Raw genomic sequence first — 14568 nt, forward strand, 5'->3', positions numbered from 1 at the left:
TCATATATATGACTAGATTTTACTATATTTGACCTTAAACCTCACAAAAACTGCAGGAGGTAAGCAAGGCATTCCTATTTCATATATATATTATTATTTCCACTTTATACCTAATAAAAGAGATTCCAAAGGGTAACTGTCCAAAGTCAAGTGATTAAAGGTCTGGCCAAACCTGACACTATCTAACATCAAGTTAATACTTTCACAATTAAAAAATCCTACATCTTTAGAGGCACTGTGGACCTAAAGGCATAGCTTTCCTAATTCCGCTAATCTTTAAAAATGTTATCAAGAGTATGGAAATTGAAAGCATTCATGTGAAAAGCAGCCATACTTTAAACACAGAAATGATAATGGTATAGTAAATTATAAAATATGGAACATTTTCTAAACAACAGGCATTATGCTCAGCATCTGAAGGGCATTCTTTCACTTACTCCTCCTGATACGCCTAAGAAAACTGAAGCTTTGGAAAAGTTGAGTACCTCATATAAGGATACACAGCTAGAGGGGGGTGAAGCCAGACTTGAAACACAGGTGTACAAAACCTAGCCCAAGAGCCTCAAACCTTCTTAACCACCATGTAACTTGCCCTAGAAACTAAGTGTAGCACAGCCATGAAAAGTCATATGCCCTCAGTCTATCACATTATTGCAAAACCTTGTTTTATTAATGATATCCAAGTGTAGTAATACCATAATGCTTAAACAACCCTGTCTCCAATATTTCAATAGTGATACTGATAAGGTAGCTCAAGGGGCAAAATCTACATATGAATACTAATCAGGAATGAGAACCAGTAATATTTCTATAGAATTCTCAACTAAAATGATATGAATGCTATAGAAATACTGAAACGCACATGAAACTTGCCAAGCACTGCCAAGGAAAACTTGAAAATTCCATGACCGTCTATTCATTTCAGAACAACGTGGTAACTATTTCTCTAAATGTAACACTCTGTTCAGTGTTCTTCGTTCCTAATCTACACTGGAACCATTTTTTTATGTATGAAATGTAATAATAATTTGCCATGGCCTCCAAGTATTTGAATATCAGTTTGGTTATGAAGAACAGGCAGCAAATAGAAGTGGTGATGCTTTTTATGCTACGCATGATACAGAGTCGTGAAAATGACCTAGTTTAAAATGGCATTACATCAAATGCTGCCAATGGTTTTCCATTGTGATTCAGATTCTTCCAATTCAACTAGGAACTAAATTAAATACTTGTCTCCTTTACCTTATCTCCTTCTCCATGAATTGGGGAGCATAGCAAATACAATCCATGATAGGCCAGTTCTGGTACGTATTTTGCTTGGTTAAGGCTTCTAAAAAAAAAAAAAAAGACAAAAGATTAGTTAATGGATATGATTTTACTTGGAATATTCACTAACCCTATAATAAACCACATCCAAATGAATAAATTCTACCTACATACCAATTAGGATAAAATGGCATTTATACTTCTGCAAGAGCAAAATTTATTACACTATATTTAAATTTCAGCATTGGGAGAATTAAGTGGCTCACCTGGCCTGTGTAACATGAAATTCATGAAGAACTGGTTCAAAATTAGTTAATGCAACAAAGACCTGTAAAACAGAACCAAGAAGAGGCCTGTTTATTCCTGTTCATTAAGTATTAGCCAACATCTCTGCCCTTTGAAGTTGCCCCAAGGTTTCTTGGAATTTTCACTTACTTCTATACAATTCTGTATACACTGTGGCTTTTCTTTCAGGGAAAACTTGGACAGAAGCCGTAAGAAATTCTTCAAAAGGTGAAAAATGGAATTTCGAATTTGACAAAGGTCTCGGGCAGAAAAACAAATACTTTCTTCATCTTCCTGTTCTTCTAGTTCATCCACCTAGATTATAAAGCAACATATATAGGTGACTGCATAGTAATGCCTAACACTTTGTCCAATGGTTTTCAATGTACTCAGATCAAGTCCGTTAAACTCCAGTGGTTGCTGAGCTTCTGAGGTCATGGGACCCTGATCAGGTCCCTTAACTGCTGTCTCTACAGCCAGAACAGTAAATCATTAGGCTGGATGACTGTACAGTAGATGACCGCATTTATGTGTCAATGGGAATTCTTATGTTTCTTGGAAGTTTTCTCTACCTAGTCAACACACAAGAATTTGGAATTAATGTTACCCATTACACTCTTATGGACATGAGTCCTCAGGACACTTCAACCATCCTGTCTGATGACCACAGATGATGTGCAAATATACCTGTTCAGACGCTGTCAAACACACTTGGGAACAAGGCTGGGGAGAGATTATGGGGAGACTGGAAAAAGACAAAGTAGAGATATATATTCTCAGCAGCAAATGAAGCCTGAGAAGCAACTTAAAGTCACACTGGAAACCTGATAATACTTTAGGGTCATTTGGTTATAATCACAATGCCTGAAGTCACATTTTAATATAAAGTTAATTCTTAAATCACAATCATGTGCTGGTATGGATACATTTTATTATTGCACTTATTTCTTACCTCAATATCTTCTTTCCTGGGTGGCTTTCCTCTTTTCCTATTACCTCTTGGATTAGCCTCAGTATTCTTAGGCTGTTCTTTCTTTCTTTTCCGATTCAAGTTAGATTCCTGAGGCCAGCTCTTCTTTAGAATCTGAATACATTTGTCAAACATCACCTGGTGGAATACTTGATTGGCTACACTGCCTAGTCATAAAGAATAAAAAATGGGTTAGATTTGTCTTTTTTTAAAAAAAAAAAAGTTTATGTATTTATTTGAGAGAGAGATAGTGCAAGTAGGGGAGGGGCAGAGAGAGAGGGAGAGACAATCCTAAGCAAGTTCCACACTGCCAGTGCAGAGCCTGACGTGGGCCCCAAACTTTCAAAACAATTAGATCATGCCTGAACTGAGCCAAAACCAAGAGTTGGATGCTTAACTGACTAAGCCACCCAGGTGCTCCCAAAATAACAAAAAAGTTAAAATTTATCAAAACTCATACACACAACACAGGCTGTATGTGGTGGAATTTACAGTTGAGAGAAATGTAAACAAAGATGCAGTATCAAATTATAATGGTATACAACTACTGTCCTACTGTAACCATTTTATAGCCACCTCCCATTCACATTGCAATGAGCTTGAATAGTGTGAGTACCCACTTAACACACTTTGATACTAATCATCTCCATGTAAGCAGATGTCTCTACTGTAAACTGTGTATTGCAGGAAAAAGTTATTTCTTGCCATTCTTGAATATTTTTTATTGTGTTTAGTCCAGAACTGCAAACTGTGAACACCAACATGGGGCCTATACGTAGTGCCACTAGTCAAGTGCTCCCAAGAAACAAAGAGAAGTCACGACATTACAAGAAGCAGCCTGGTGTGTACCACAGACTGAGGGCTGCAGCTGAAGCTGCATAATACCATCCTCTGTAAGGACGAGTGTAAAAAAGAAAATTCATGAAGCCACTGATGCAGCTATGCCAGCAGGCACCTTATACTTTTTGTGAAATACCTTTTTATCTTAAATTGGAAATGCAGTGTTAGGGGCGCCTGAGTGGCTCGGTTGAGTGTCCAACTCTTGATTTTGGCTCAGGTCATGATCTCATGGTTTGTGAGTTCAAGCCCAGCACTGGGCGCTGCACTGACAGCACAGAGCCTACTTGGAATTCTCGGTCTCTCTCCCTCTCTCTCTGCCCCTCCCCTGCTTGTGCTCTCTTTCTCAAAACAAACAAACATTAAAAAAAAAGAAAGAAAATGAAGCTTTAGGCAGGATTGTTATTAGAAAGGTATACCTATATGATTCAAGAAAAAGCAAAGTCATATGTGACAACTTAGAGTAAAAGGGGAGTGAAGGATCTAAAGCTGGAGAATTTAATGCCACCAAAGGATGATTTGGTAACTTTTGAAAGAGATTTGGCCTAAAAAGTGATACGATAACAGGAGAAGCAGCTTGCACCAACCAAGAGGCAAACAGACAAGTCCCAGACACCGCTAAGAAAATCACTGAGGAGAAAGGACATCCACCTGGACAAGTTTATAATGCAAACAAAAGTGACTGATTCTGGAAAGAAACACCTCAAAGGACATTTATTAGGAAGGAAGAGAAGCGAGCACCAGGATTTAAGGCAGGAAGGGATAGATCAGTTCTACTGTTTTGTGCAAATGCAGGCAGGTTTATGACCAGGACTGCCCTTTTCTATATAGCTGTTCACCCTAGAGCCTTGAAGCGAAAAGATTAACACTAGCTGACAGTCCTTTGGTTGTAAAACAAGAAGGCCTGTACAATGAAAACCCGTATTTTGGATTGGTTCCCTTGGTGCTTTGTCCCTGAAGTCAGGAAGTATCTTGCCAGTAAGTGACCGCCTTTTAAAGTTCTTTTGATATTGGTCAAAGTCCTTGGCCACCTAGAATCCCATGAGTTCAAGACAAAAGGCAGTGATCCACTTGCCCCCAGACACATCTCTAATCCACCCTCTAGATAAGGAGTCATAAGGACCTCTAAGGCTCATTATACATGGTACTCCATGGAAAGGATTGTCAACCCTATGGAAGACAATGCTGACAGAGGGCACGTCATCGAAGTCTATAAGGATTACTCCACTGAAGATGCTATCGTTGTTACAGAAGAAGCCATGAAAGCCATCCAGTCCCAAACAATAAAATCCTGCTGGAGAAAACTGTCCACATGTTGTACATGACTTCACAGGACTTATGACAGAGCCAATCACGGAAATCACACAAGAGATTGTGGATATGGCAAAAAACGTGTGTGTGTGTGTGTGTGTGTGTGTGTGTGTGTGAGAGAGAGAGAGANATGGATCTTGGAGAAATTCAAGAGCTAACAGGCCCCAGGCCTCAGGAATGAATAGAAGATGACCTACTAGAGATGAGTGCCTCTGAATCAGTGCCAGACAGTGAGGAAAAAGACACAGTGCCAGGGCCACCTGGGCGGCTCAGTCAGTTAAGTTCTCACTCTTAACTTCGTCTCTGGTCATGATCTCATGGTTCATGGTATGGGGACCTGCATTGGACTCTGTGCTGACAGTGCAAAGCTTACTTGGGATTCTCCCTCACTCCTTCTCTCTCTGCCTCTCTTCTGCTCATGTTCTCTTTCTCACTCAAAATAAATAAACATTAAAAAAAAAAAAAAGCAGCAGCAGTGCCAGAAAACAAATTGATGTTAAACAATCTGGCAGAAGGGTTCCAGTCATTCAAGACTGCTTTTGACTCCTTTCTTTTATGACATGAACTCTTCTATGATATGGGCACTGAAACTACAACAAATGATGAAGAGTTGGGACCATACAGAAACATTTCTAGAGAAATGAAAAAGCAAAAATTCAGATGGAAATTACAGTGTATTTCTGCGAAATGACACTGCATGTGCCTTTCCTTCTGCCTCCCCACCTGTTCCATCCCTGGCCCTCCTGAGACAGCAAGACCAACCCCAGCTCGTTCTCCTCCTCCTCCTCAGCCTACACAACATGAAGACAATGATGAAGACCTTTCTGATGGTCCACTTCCACTTAATGAAAAATAAATAATCATCATGCTGTACAGTCAATGGTCTGTGCATGTGTATCTTTGTGTGAACATTTAATAAGTGTACAGCAAGAACTATACAAGGTGCTTTTGTGTTCTCATCATCACTGCCTAAGTATTGACTGTGTAGAACAACATGTACAAGACTTGGGTAGAAGTGGACAGCCTTTCCTTACATAGGCATAAGGTGAGTGATATGTAACATAAAATTAATAATGTGTTAGTCTTCTTACTGCTCAGAACTTTAGGGGCACCTGGGTATCTCAGTTGGCTCAGCGTCCAACTCTTGATTTTGGTTCATGTCATGATCTCATGGTTTGGGAGTCTGAGCCGCATGTCAGGCTCCACGCTGACAGTATAGGGCCTGCTTGGGATCTTCTCTCTCGCTCTCTTCCCGTCCCTCTCCTGCTCGCTCTCGCTCTCTCTCTCTCTCTCTCTTTCTCAAAATAAATAAATAAACTTTAAAAAGATCTTTAGTTTCAGGGGAGCCAGGAAAGCTCAGTTGGTTAAGCATTCCAACTCTTGATCTCAGCTTGTGTCATGATCTCACAGCTTGGGAGTTTTGAGTCCCATATTGGCTAACATATTGTCAGTGCAGAGCTTGCTTGGGATGTGTTCTCTTTCTCTCCGTCCCTCCCCCTGATCCCACATGTGCTCTCTCTCTCAAAATAAATAAATAAACTTAAAAAAAAAAAAAAAAGAACTTTAGTTTTAAAGAGTTACATTACCATATAGTATGCCATTTTCTCTGGTAACTGAAGGCGCTATGTATCAGCTATCATCACAGGTTAAGTGTTTTTTTTAATGTAATTATGTTTCCAATGCAGCATTATGAATACAGCTTTAATACTATGTGCCATAAAAACTTAGTAATGATTCATTCATTAGTATATAGGCTAGGCTCCCATGAACTAAACTTATACTAGGCTACCATAAAGCAATCATATTGCTGCTTATCAATGCACGAATCATTATACCTATATATAAATATGAATTCTTTTTCCATGTTATCTTTTTATTTCTTTGTCTAGTGTTAATAATACATATAACATCTACAGTGTTTTGTATCCCATAAGACAACACTGATATAGGTACTCACAGCAAGACAATTCATCTTGTAAAGAGATAACATAAGCTTATGGTATCAATAAATACAGTATCGTACTGTAAATGTGTTTTCTTTATGATTTTCTTAATAACATTTTTTTTCTCTATTACTTTATTGTAAGAAAACAGTATGAAATAAATATACAATAATATGTGTTAACTGACTATGTTATTGGTAAGAATTCTGGTCAACAGTAAGCTGTTAGTTAAGTTTTGGGGAGTCAAGAGTTAAACATGGATTTTCAACTGCAGAAGAGGTCAGTACCCCAACTCCTGTGTTGTTCAAGGGTCAACTGTACAATAACATTTCAGAATAGCCCTCAAATATTTTGAAGCTGGATACACTACTAAATAACTCAGAGACGTAAGGAGAAATCACAAGAAAAATCAAAAAACTGCTTTAGCTTCAAAGATAATGAAAACAAATCATCAAAATTTGCAGGGTGCAGATAAAGCAATACATAGGGAAATCTGCCAGATAAGAGAAGTATGAGAGGACAAAGATCTAAGCAATCACCTTAAGAAATCAGAATAAGCAAATTAAATCAGAGTAAGATGGAAGGCAATAGATCGAAATCACTAAAATAAGAAATGGACGAAGAATAGAGTATAATCAATAACATCAAAAGTGGTTCTTTGGAAGGATCAATACATTTACTAAACCTCTATCTAGATGGATGAGAACAACAACAACAACAACAGGAATATAAATTTTCAATCAGACATTAAAGAGGACATATCACCACAGATTCTATAAACAAAAATCCTTCAAAGAAAACTCCAGGCCTACATGATTTCACTATTGAATTCTACCAAAAATTAAAAGCAGAAGAACCACTTCTTCACATACTTCCAAAATATAAAAAAGGCAAGAACACTACCCAACTTAGTCTATGAGGCTAGTATTATCCTGAAACCCAGGCCAGACAAAGGCATATCAAAAAAAGAGTATTCTTTATGAATATAGATGCAAAAATATTCAATAAAATATTAGCTAATAAAATCTGACAACATGTAAAAAAGATTACATACTATCATGAGGGAAATGCAAAATTAGTTTAACATGAAAATCTATCAACATAATACACTCAATTATTGGAATAAAGAACAAAAACCACATTATCATCCCGCAGATACAGAAAAGCAAATAACAAAATCTAATATCCTTTTATAATAAAACACTCAACAAACTAGGAATAACAACCTTATAAAGGTGATCCTCAAAACAGTTACAGCAAATATCATACTTAAAGGACAAAAGACTGAAAGTTTTCCTTCTTAGATCAGGAACAAGACACAATGCTCACCTCCTGACTTCTGCTCAGTGCTATAATGGAAGTCCTAACCAGGGCAATTAGACAAGAAAAAGAAATAAAGGCACCCAACTGGAAAGGAACAAGTAAAATTATGTCTACTCACAAGCAACATAATCTTATACATAGAAATTCTTACTAGTAACAACAAATAGGTTCAGCAAGGTTGCAGAGTGCGAGATCAGTAACAAAAAATCAACTGTACTTCTCTGATTTAAAAAAGGGCAGAGGACCTGAATAGACAGTTTTCCAGAAAAGACATACAAATGGCCAATAGGCACATGAAAGATGCTCAAAATTGCTAATCATCAGGGAAATGCAAATTAAAACCACAATGAGATATAGCCTCACACCTGCCAGAATGACTAAAATCAAAAAGACAAAAAATGACAAATGCTGGCAAGGATGTGGAAAGAAAGGAATCCTCGTGCACTGTTGGTGGTAATGTTGGTACAGCCACCACGGAAAGGAAATAACATGGAAGTTCCTCAAAAATTAAAAATCGACATACCCTAAGATCCAGTAATTCCACTACTGGGAACCTATCCACAGAAAAACACTAATTCAAAAATATAAATGCACCCCTATGTTTACTGCAGCATTATTTACAATAATCAAGACATGGAAGCAACCCAAGATTCCATCGATAGATGAATGGATAAAGAAGATGTGACACAGAAGTAATGAAAGATGGATGGATAAAGAAGATGTGAGATGGAAGTAATGGAATATTACTTAGCTACAAAAAAGAATGAGATCTTGCTTTTTGCAACAACGCAGATGGACATAGAGGGTATGTGCTAAATGAAATAAGTCAGACAAATTATCATATGATTTCACATATATGTGAAAACAAAAAAAGCTAAAACAAACTCATAAATACAGAGAACAAACTGGTTGGGAGAGGGGAAAGGAGAGAGGGCTAGGGAGACAGACAAAATGGGTGAGGGGAAGTAGAAGGTACAGCCTTCCAGTTACAGGATGAATAAGTTATGGGGATAAAATGCACAGCACAGGGAATATACTCAATGGTATTGTGACAGCATTGAATGGTGACAGATGATAGCCTCACTAGTGGTGAGTATAGTAGGAAGTACAGACTTTTCATATAGACTTATCCAATCAATATATTGTACACCTGAAATTAATACATTATATATCAACTATACTTAAATAATAAATAAGTATATAAATTGTACTTTTACACACTACCAGTAAGTACTCTGAAAATGAAACTAAGAAAACAATTTCATCTACAGTAGCACAGAAAAGAATAAAATACTTAGGTATAAATTTAACCAAGTAAGTGCAAGAGCTGTACATTGGGAAGTATAAAATATCACTGAAACAAATTAGAGAAGACCTAAATGGAAAGACATTCTGCGTTCATGGATCAGAAGATGTAATGTTGTTAAGATGGCAATACTCCCCAAATTGATCTACAGATTCAGTGCAGTAACTGTCAAAATCTCAGAAGCCTTTTTTGGGGCAGAAATTGACATGCAATTCCTACAATTCACATGGAAATAAAAGGGACTCAGAATAAACAAAACAATCTTGAAAAAGAACACACTATGATTAAAAATGAAGTATCAACAGCATCCCAACTATAATCTGGAAACATTTAAAGACAGAAAGTAATTAGCAAAAACACTCTCTGGAAAGATTCAAGTAGCCGATAATGAACAACACTCTGCTTTGGCATAAATCTCAACCTTAATCAGAAGGATGTGCACCTAGCAAGGGAAGAGAAGAGTAAAACTGGGTTCCTAAAATCACCACTCTTCTGTGAGACAACTCAGTTCCAACTGAGATATTGCTTAGCAACTCGTCTTTAGGAACCTATTTCAAAAGTCATGATTAGGAGCTTTAATAATAATACAAATTAATGTTCAAGGCTTTATATGTCTTTTTACCAATTCCCAGTCACATGGAATAAATCCTTAACATTTATTACAAATGAATTTGTGTAAACTATGACAAGCAGCATGAATGCTGACTAATCTTGTGATTTTCTTGTCCATATGAACTTTAGGCTCTCCAGCCACATCTCCCATTGTTCCAGGCTCTCTTGCCTTAGGTTTGGGGTGTGTAGAAGGGATTCCTTTATTGCTCACAGGAGGAACAGCCACCTGAGTGCTCTGACAATAAAGGAAGTAGAACAGTGCTCATAAATAGACTTCTTTCCTGTGCTTTCCTTCATTAAGCATTACTAGCTATTCTCATGTTTTCTTTATTAGAATGGTTTTAACCTATTTTTCCATATCTGCATAGGAGAGAAATATATATATATAACACAATGACTCCCCAGCAGTCTTTCTCAGTCTGGATGGGAAATCAGGAGATGAGTGGGCGGTATCAGGTTTTTATACTAGATGGAGGTGGGTGGGAATGCAGCTCTTATAGCTTGGAAACAAACCCCTTCAGCCTTACCCCTCTCATATTAATTGTATTAGGTTATAGACACAGCATATTAGAAAACAAACACACTTAAAGAAACAAGGGAAGCACGTTTCTTGAACACTATGACATGCCATGTATTTCAGACTTACTCCATTTAATTGGCAGAACAAATCTGTGAGATGGGTTGCTCCTGCCTCATTTTAGAAGTGAGAAAAGAAATATAAGAGTTCAAAACAATGTAGAAGTTTAAAACAAAAAAATATTTATCTTATCATATAAAATATATAAATACCTGGTACTTCCAGCAGCAGAAAATAAAGCCCAGCAGCATGAAGGCCATATTGTCGATACTGCACACTGACACTTTTCTTATGGACTGTTTGAACAAAGTGATAGAACAATGCCACCAGTGCCCTGTGAGAAATACTGTTCTCAATGAAGAAGGTCCATATGCTCTGGAGGGAGGGAGAAACATAGAAGCCAATAATTAGAGAAAGTGGAAAATCTCCTGTTATTTGACTTTTGCAAGTATTTAGTACCTTATTTCAAAAAAAAAAAAAAAAGACCAACCTGGCTCCTAATTATGTCTGCTATCTTCTAAGGGATTGAAAAACAAATCAAAATGTAGTACTCAAAGTTATAAAAATAAGTATACAAGAAATTTAAAAATTAGATTTTCAAAATAATTTGGGGATAGGTTTGAAGCGTATATATTTCTCAAATTATCATAGCCAAAAACTATACTAAGACCTTTGGGACACTCTACTTGTGTTTACTCAAACAAGTTACCCCTCTACCTATATTAAATGTACTCAGAATCATTTATCACTCTAGCTACTAACTGAAGAAATTAGAGCCATTTACTTAAATGTAAATGCCCTATGGGCAATGGGAGCAGGAAAGGAAATACCTCAAAGTTTCTACCTTAGTAGATTTCATAAGTAGCCAAGGTGAGAAAGGAAATACACCCTGGACTATAAACCACTATTTTATTAATTGGATCATTGTTCCATGTTCTGCCAATTGAACACATGACGAGGAAACGGGTTATTTCTATAAACCAAACAGCAGGAACTAAATATGGCTTATCCGGGAGTACCTTTAAAAAAAAAACACAGGCCCACGAAAGTTCAAGCAATCAGACTCTATACTTCCTGCTTCCCTGAAGACAGGGAAAGTGGCAGGTAATGCCTTGGCTTTGCCACACCACTTAGCATGTACTACTTTTACAGAAGAGCCCATTTAAAATCCTGTCAGCATTCTGGATTCTTTCACCATGAAACTTCTGGAAGAAATCACCTCCTCCCTTTATAGCAGTTACCTCTTCATTCCTAATGCCACTTCAGCTCCACCCCACTTTCCTGTAACGGTGACCTGCAAGGAGGATCTAATGACCTCTGCAGGGTAACTCTGTCTGCCCATGACCTCTGCAGCACTTGGTACTTGGCCATTCCCTGGTCTTCATATCAACACTCCCTACATTCTGATTGTGTGCATGCAGGTAACCCTCGTCCAGCTTTTTCAAACCTGTCCTGTCCTCTTCTCTTCCTCCCTGACCTCATGCATTGTTGCACTTCTTCACTTCTTTCCTAGTCTTCCAATTCACATCTCCAGTGACCCATTACATCTCTCTAAGAATTTCCTAACAGAATCTCACATTCAAAACCCTAAAACCGAACCTGCAATTTTCCCACCTGACTTAGCTTTCAGCAATTAGGACTTTCTAACAAATGAACCACATTCTTTATGCTATTCTTACCATACTCCTTACAAACCGTATACTATAAACACTAAGCTTTAGATTATAATAATGGCTTTCATCTTCCACTTCTAACACCTAAAAATGGTTTTCTTTCTTTCTTCCTTCTTTCCTTCCTTTCTTTACCTCGGTAGATCCATGCTCTTCAGTAGCAAAGGGGAAAACACTTTCATATAGTTTTGTGAATGCGTTCAATCCAGTCTCTATGATTTCTGCTTCTATGCTGGGATCCAAAGGCTCAGTCTCTGTGAAATCCAGTTCCCACACTGTGTCCACCCATTCTAGTGGGAAAATGCAATGAAATTAATAACTCGTCTATCACAAGTAAAACACCAATCATTTAAAAAAATTTTTTTTAAATATTTATTTTTGAGAGACAGAGCACGTGCACGCACATGAGCAGGGGAGGGACAGAGAGAGAGGAAGACACAGAATCGAAAGCAGGCTCCAGGCTCTGAGCTGTCAGCACAGAGCCCAACACAGGGCTCGAACCCACAAACCATGAGATCATGACCTGAGCCAAAGTTTGACACTCAACTGACTGAGCCACCCAGGTGCCCCTACACCAATCATTTTAGATGGTAGGTTATTCAAAAAGAAGAAAGTTACTAGCCACAATTCACATAGAACTATACAATACAGGTGTAGCATAATTAAAAGAAAGCTGAAAAGGTTAAAAAATCTTTTTTAAATCAGAACTGACAGCTGCTATTAGACTGATCATCTTCTAAAAATATCAAGAAGGAACACACATTTTAGATATGACAGTTTTACAGCATGACACATCAAAACACTAACGATATGGCCACCCCATAATTTCATTCTGGAGAAAAGAGAGGCTAACAAAAGACTGCCTCAGATGTCCCTTTGTAAAAATCTTACAATCAAGTTAATAAACCCAAATAAAGTATATAGCACAAAGGGGCATGTGAAGCAACTGACTGTTTACCATACTTTAATTATTCATTCACTCTTTCCTAATCATTCTCTTAACAAATATGATCCTCTTCCTAAAAATGTTCTTGTATCTTTTCCTGTCTCTTTTACTCTCATATATTCTCCCAATTATTTCATACGCATATTTTAAATGTATACCAACCAGTATTCTTACCTCATTTCTGGATTACATCTACCCAAGTCTCAATGAAAAAAGAAAAGATCTGGTGTCAGGAAATAAACAAATTCAGGGGAGCCTGGGTGGCTCAGCTGGCTGAGCATCCAACTTCACCTCAGGTCATGATCTCACAGTTGGTGAGTTTGAGCCCCACATCAGGCTGCTCGCTGCTGTAAACACAAAGCCTGCTTTGGATCCTCTGTGCCCCCTCTCTCCGCCCCTCCCCCATGCTCGCTCGCTGGCTCTCTCTCTCTCTCAAAAAAGTTCAATAAATGATAGCTACTATCATTATTTTTACAATGAATCACTGTTAAAACAGTAACAGGTATGTAAAACACTACACAGCATAACAAAAATATTATGGGGGAGGTGGGAAGGATGACAGAGGTGGGAAGAATGATTCTGCTTCAATTGGACCTAAATGTGGGCATTTACCAGGGAAAGAAGTGCAAAAAAAGTGCATTCCAGACAGAAAGAACAAAGAGAAAGAAAGTATAACCTGTTTAAAAATGTACAAAATAGCTACAGCACTCAGTCTTAGTGTGAAGGGGGAGAGTCATTATTAGTATTCAGCAGTTACTATGTGCCAGGTACTAAATCAATCTTCACAAAACTCCTGTGAGGTGGATATTATTATACTTCCCATCTGACATGTAAGGAAACTAAGGCTTAGCAAGGTTAACCATCTTGCCCAGTGATACAGAGATGGTAAGCTGTAGAACCAATCCCACCCACTATTTTGACTCAGAAGGTTATGCTCTTGGAAAAGAACACTACAGGGAATGGTGAAAGCTCTTACGGGGCATGGCAAAGATTTGGTCATTTATTTAAGAAATAGAAGGGACGCATTAAAGGTTTAAAGACCTGACAGGGTGACGTTGGTGTTTTCAAAAGTGATCCCAGTAGAGGTGTGGGGGAATGGGCTGAAGGAGTTAGCATGAGAAAGCGGCTTGGATACTTCAGTTGCATAGGTTGGCTCTGAGGGCTTGCTGCTGGACAGCAGCACCAGCAAAAGGAGCGAGGAGGACCCGGTAGACATCTCTGAGGTGAGGACAAGCATGAATGATGAAGGAAAAATGTCATGACTCCCAGGTTTGTGGACTGGCTGGTACCACTAGCTGGCTTCAGGAATCCGTTTCACGCATGCGACGTTTGAGGTGCCTGTGAGATATCTATTTAAACCAACGAACATTAGGTTCAGGGAATAAGTCTGAACGAAGAAATAGATTTGCTATTTAAAACCCCAAAAATGGATGAGGTTGTCGGTGAAGATCTGCGGAATAAGCAAGGCCGAGAAAACATGAAAAGGAACTAAAAGATCAGACAATATAAGCACCCCCCCCCT

At 38.1% G+C, this 14568-nt stretch overlaps 1 protein-coding gene across 2 annotated transcripts in view; it reads right to left on the reverse strand.

The window, feature by feature from the left end:
- The window catches only part of NCAPD3 (non-SMC condensin II complex subunit D3), a 70487-nt gene that overhangs the window by 55614 nt on the left and 305 nt on the right, over window positions 1-14568 (reverse strand). Inside the window, exons 1-7 of one of the 2 annotated variants that reach the window (XM_077763694.1) lie at window positions 14088-14128; window positions 12236-12390; window positions 10643-10805; window positions 2504-2688; window positions 1702-1866; window positions 1533-1594; window positions 1243-1330 (exon numbers count right to left, since the gene is read on the reverse strand). In XM_077763694.1, the coding sequence (XP_077619820.1) occupies window positions 1243-1330; window positions 1533-1594; window positions 1702-1866; window positions 2504-2656 (468 nt within the window). In that variant the 5' untranslated portion in view covers window positions 2657-2688; window positions 10643-10805; window positions 12236-12390; window positions 14088-14128. Of the gene's footprint in view, window positions 1-1242; window positions 1331-1532; window positions 1595-1701; window positions 1867-2503; window positions 2689-10642; window positions 10806-12235; window positions 12391-14087; window positions 14129-14568 lie in introns of those variants that run through there. The other variant, XM_077763693.1, reaches the window with a different exon arrangement.

Source organism: Crocuta crocuta, unplaced genomic scaffold (genome assembly GCF_008692635.1).
Source record: "Crocuta crocuta isolate KB4526 unplaced genomic scaffold, BGI_CrCroc_1.0 scaffold254, whole genome shotgun sequence".
Classification (NCBI taxonomy): Eukaryota; Metazoa; Chordata; class Mammalia; order Carnivora; family Hyaenidae; genus Crocuta; species Crocuta crocuta.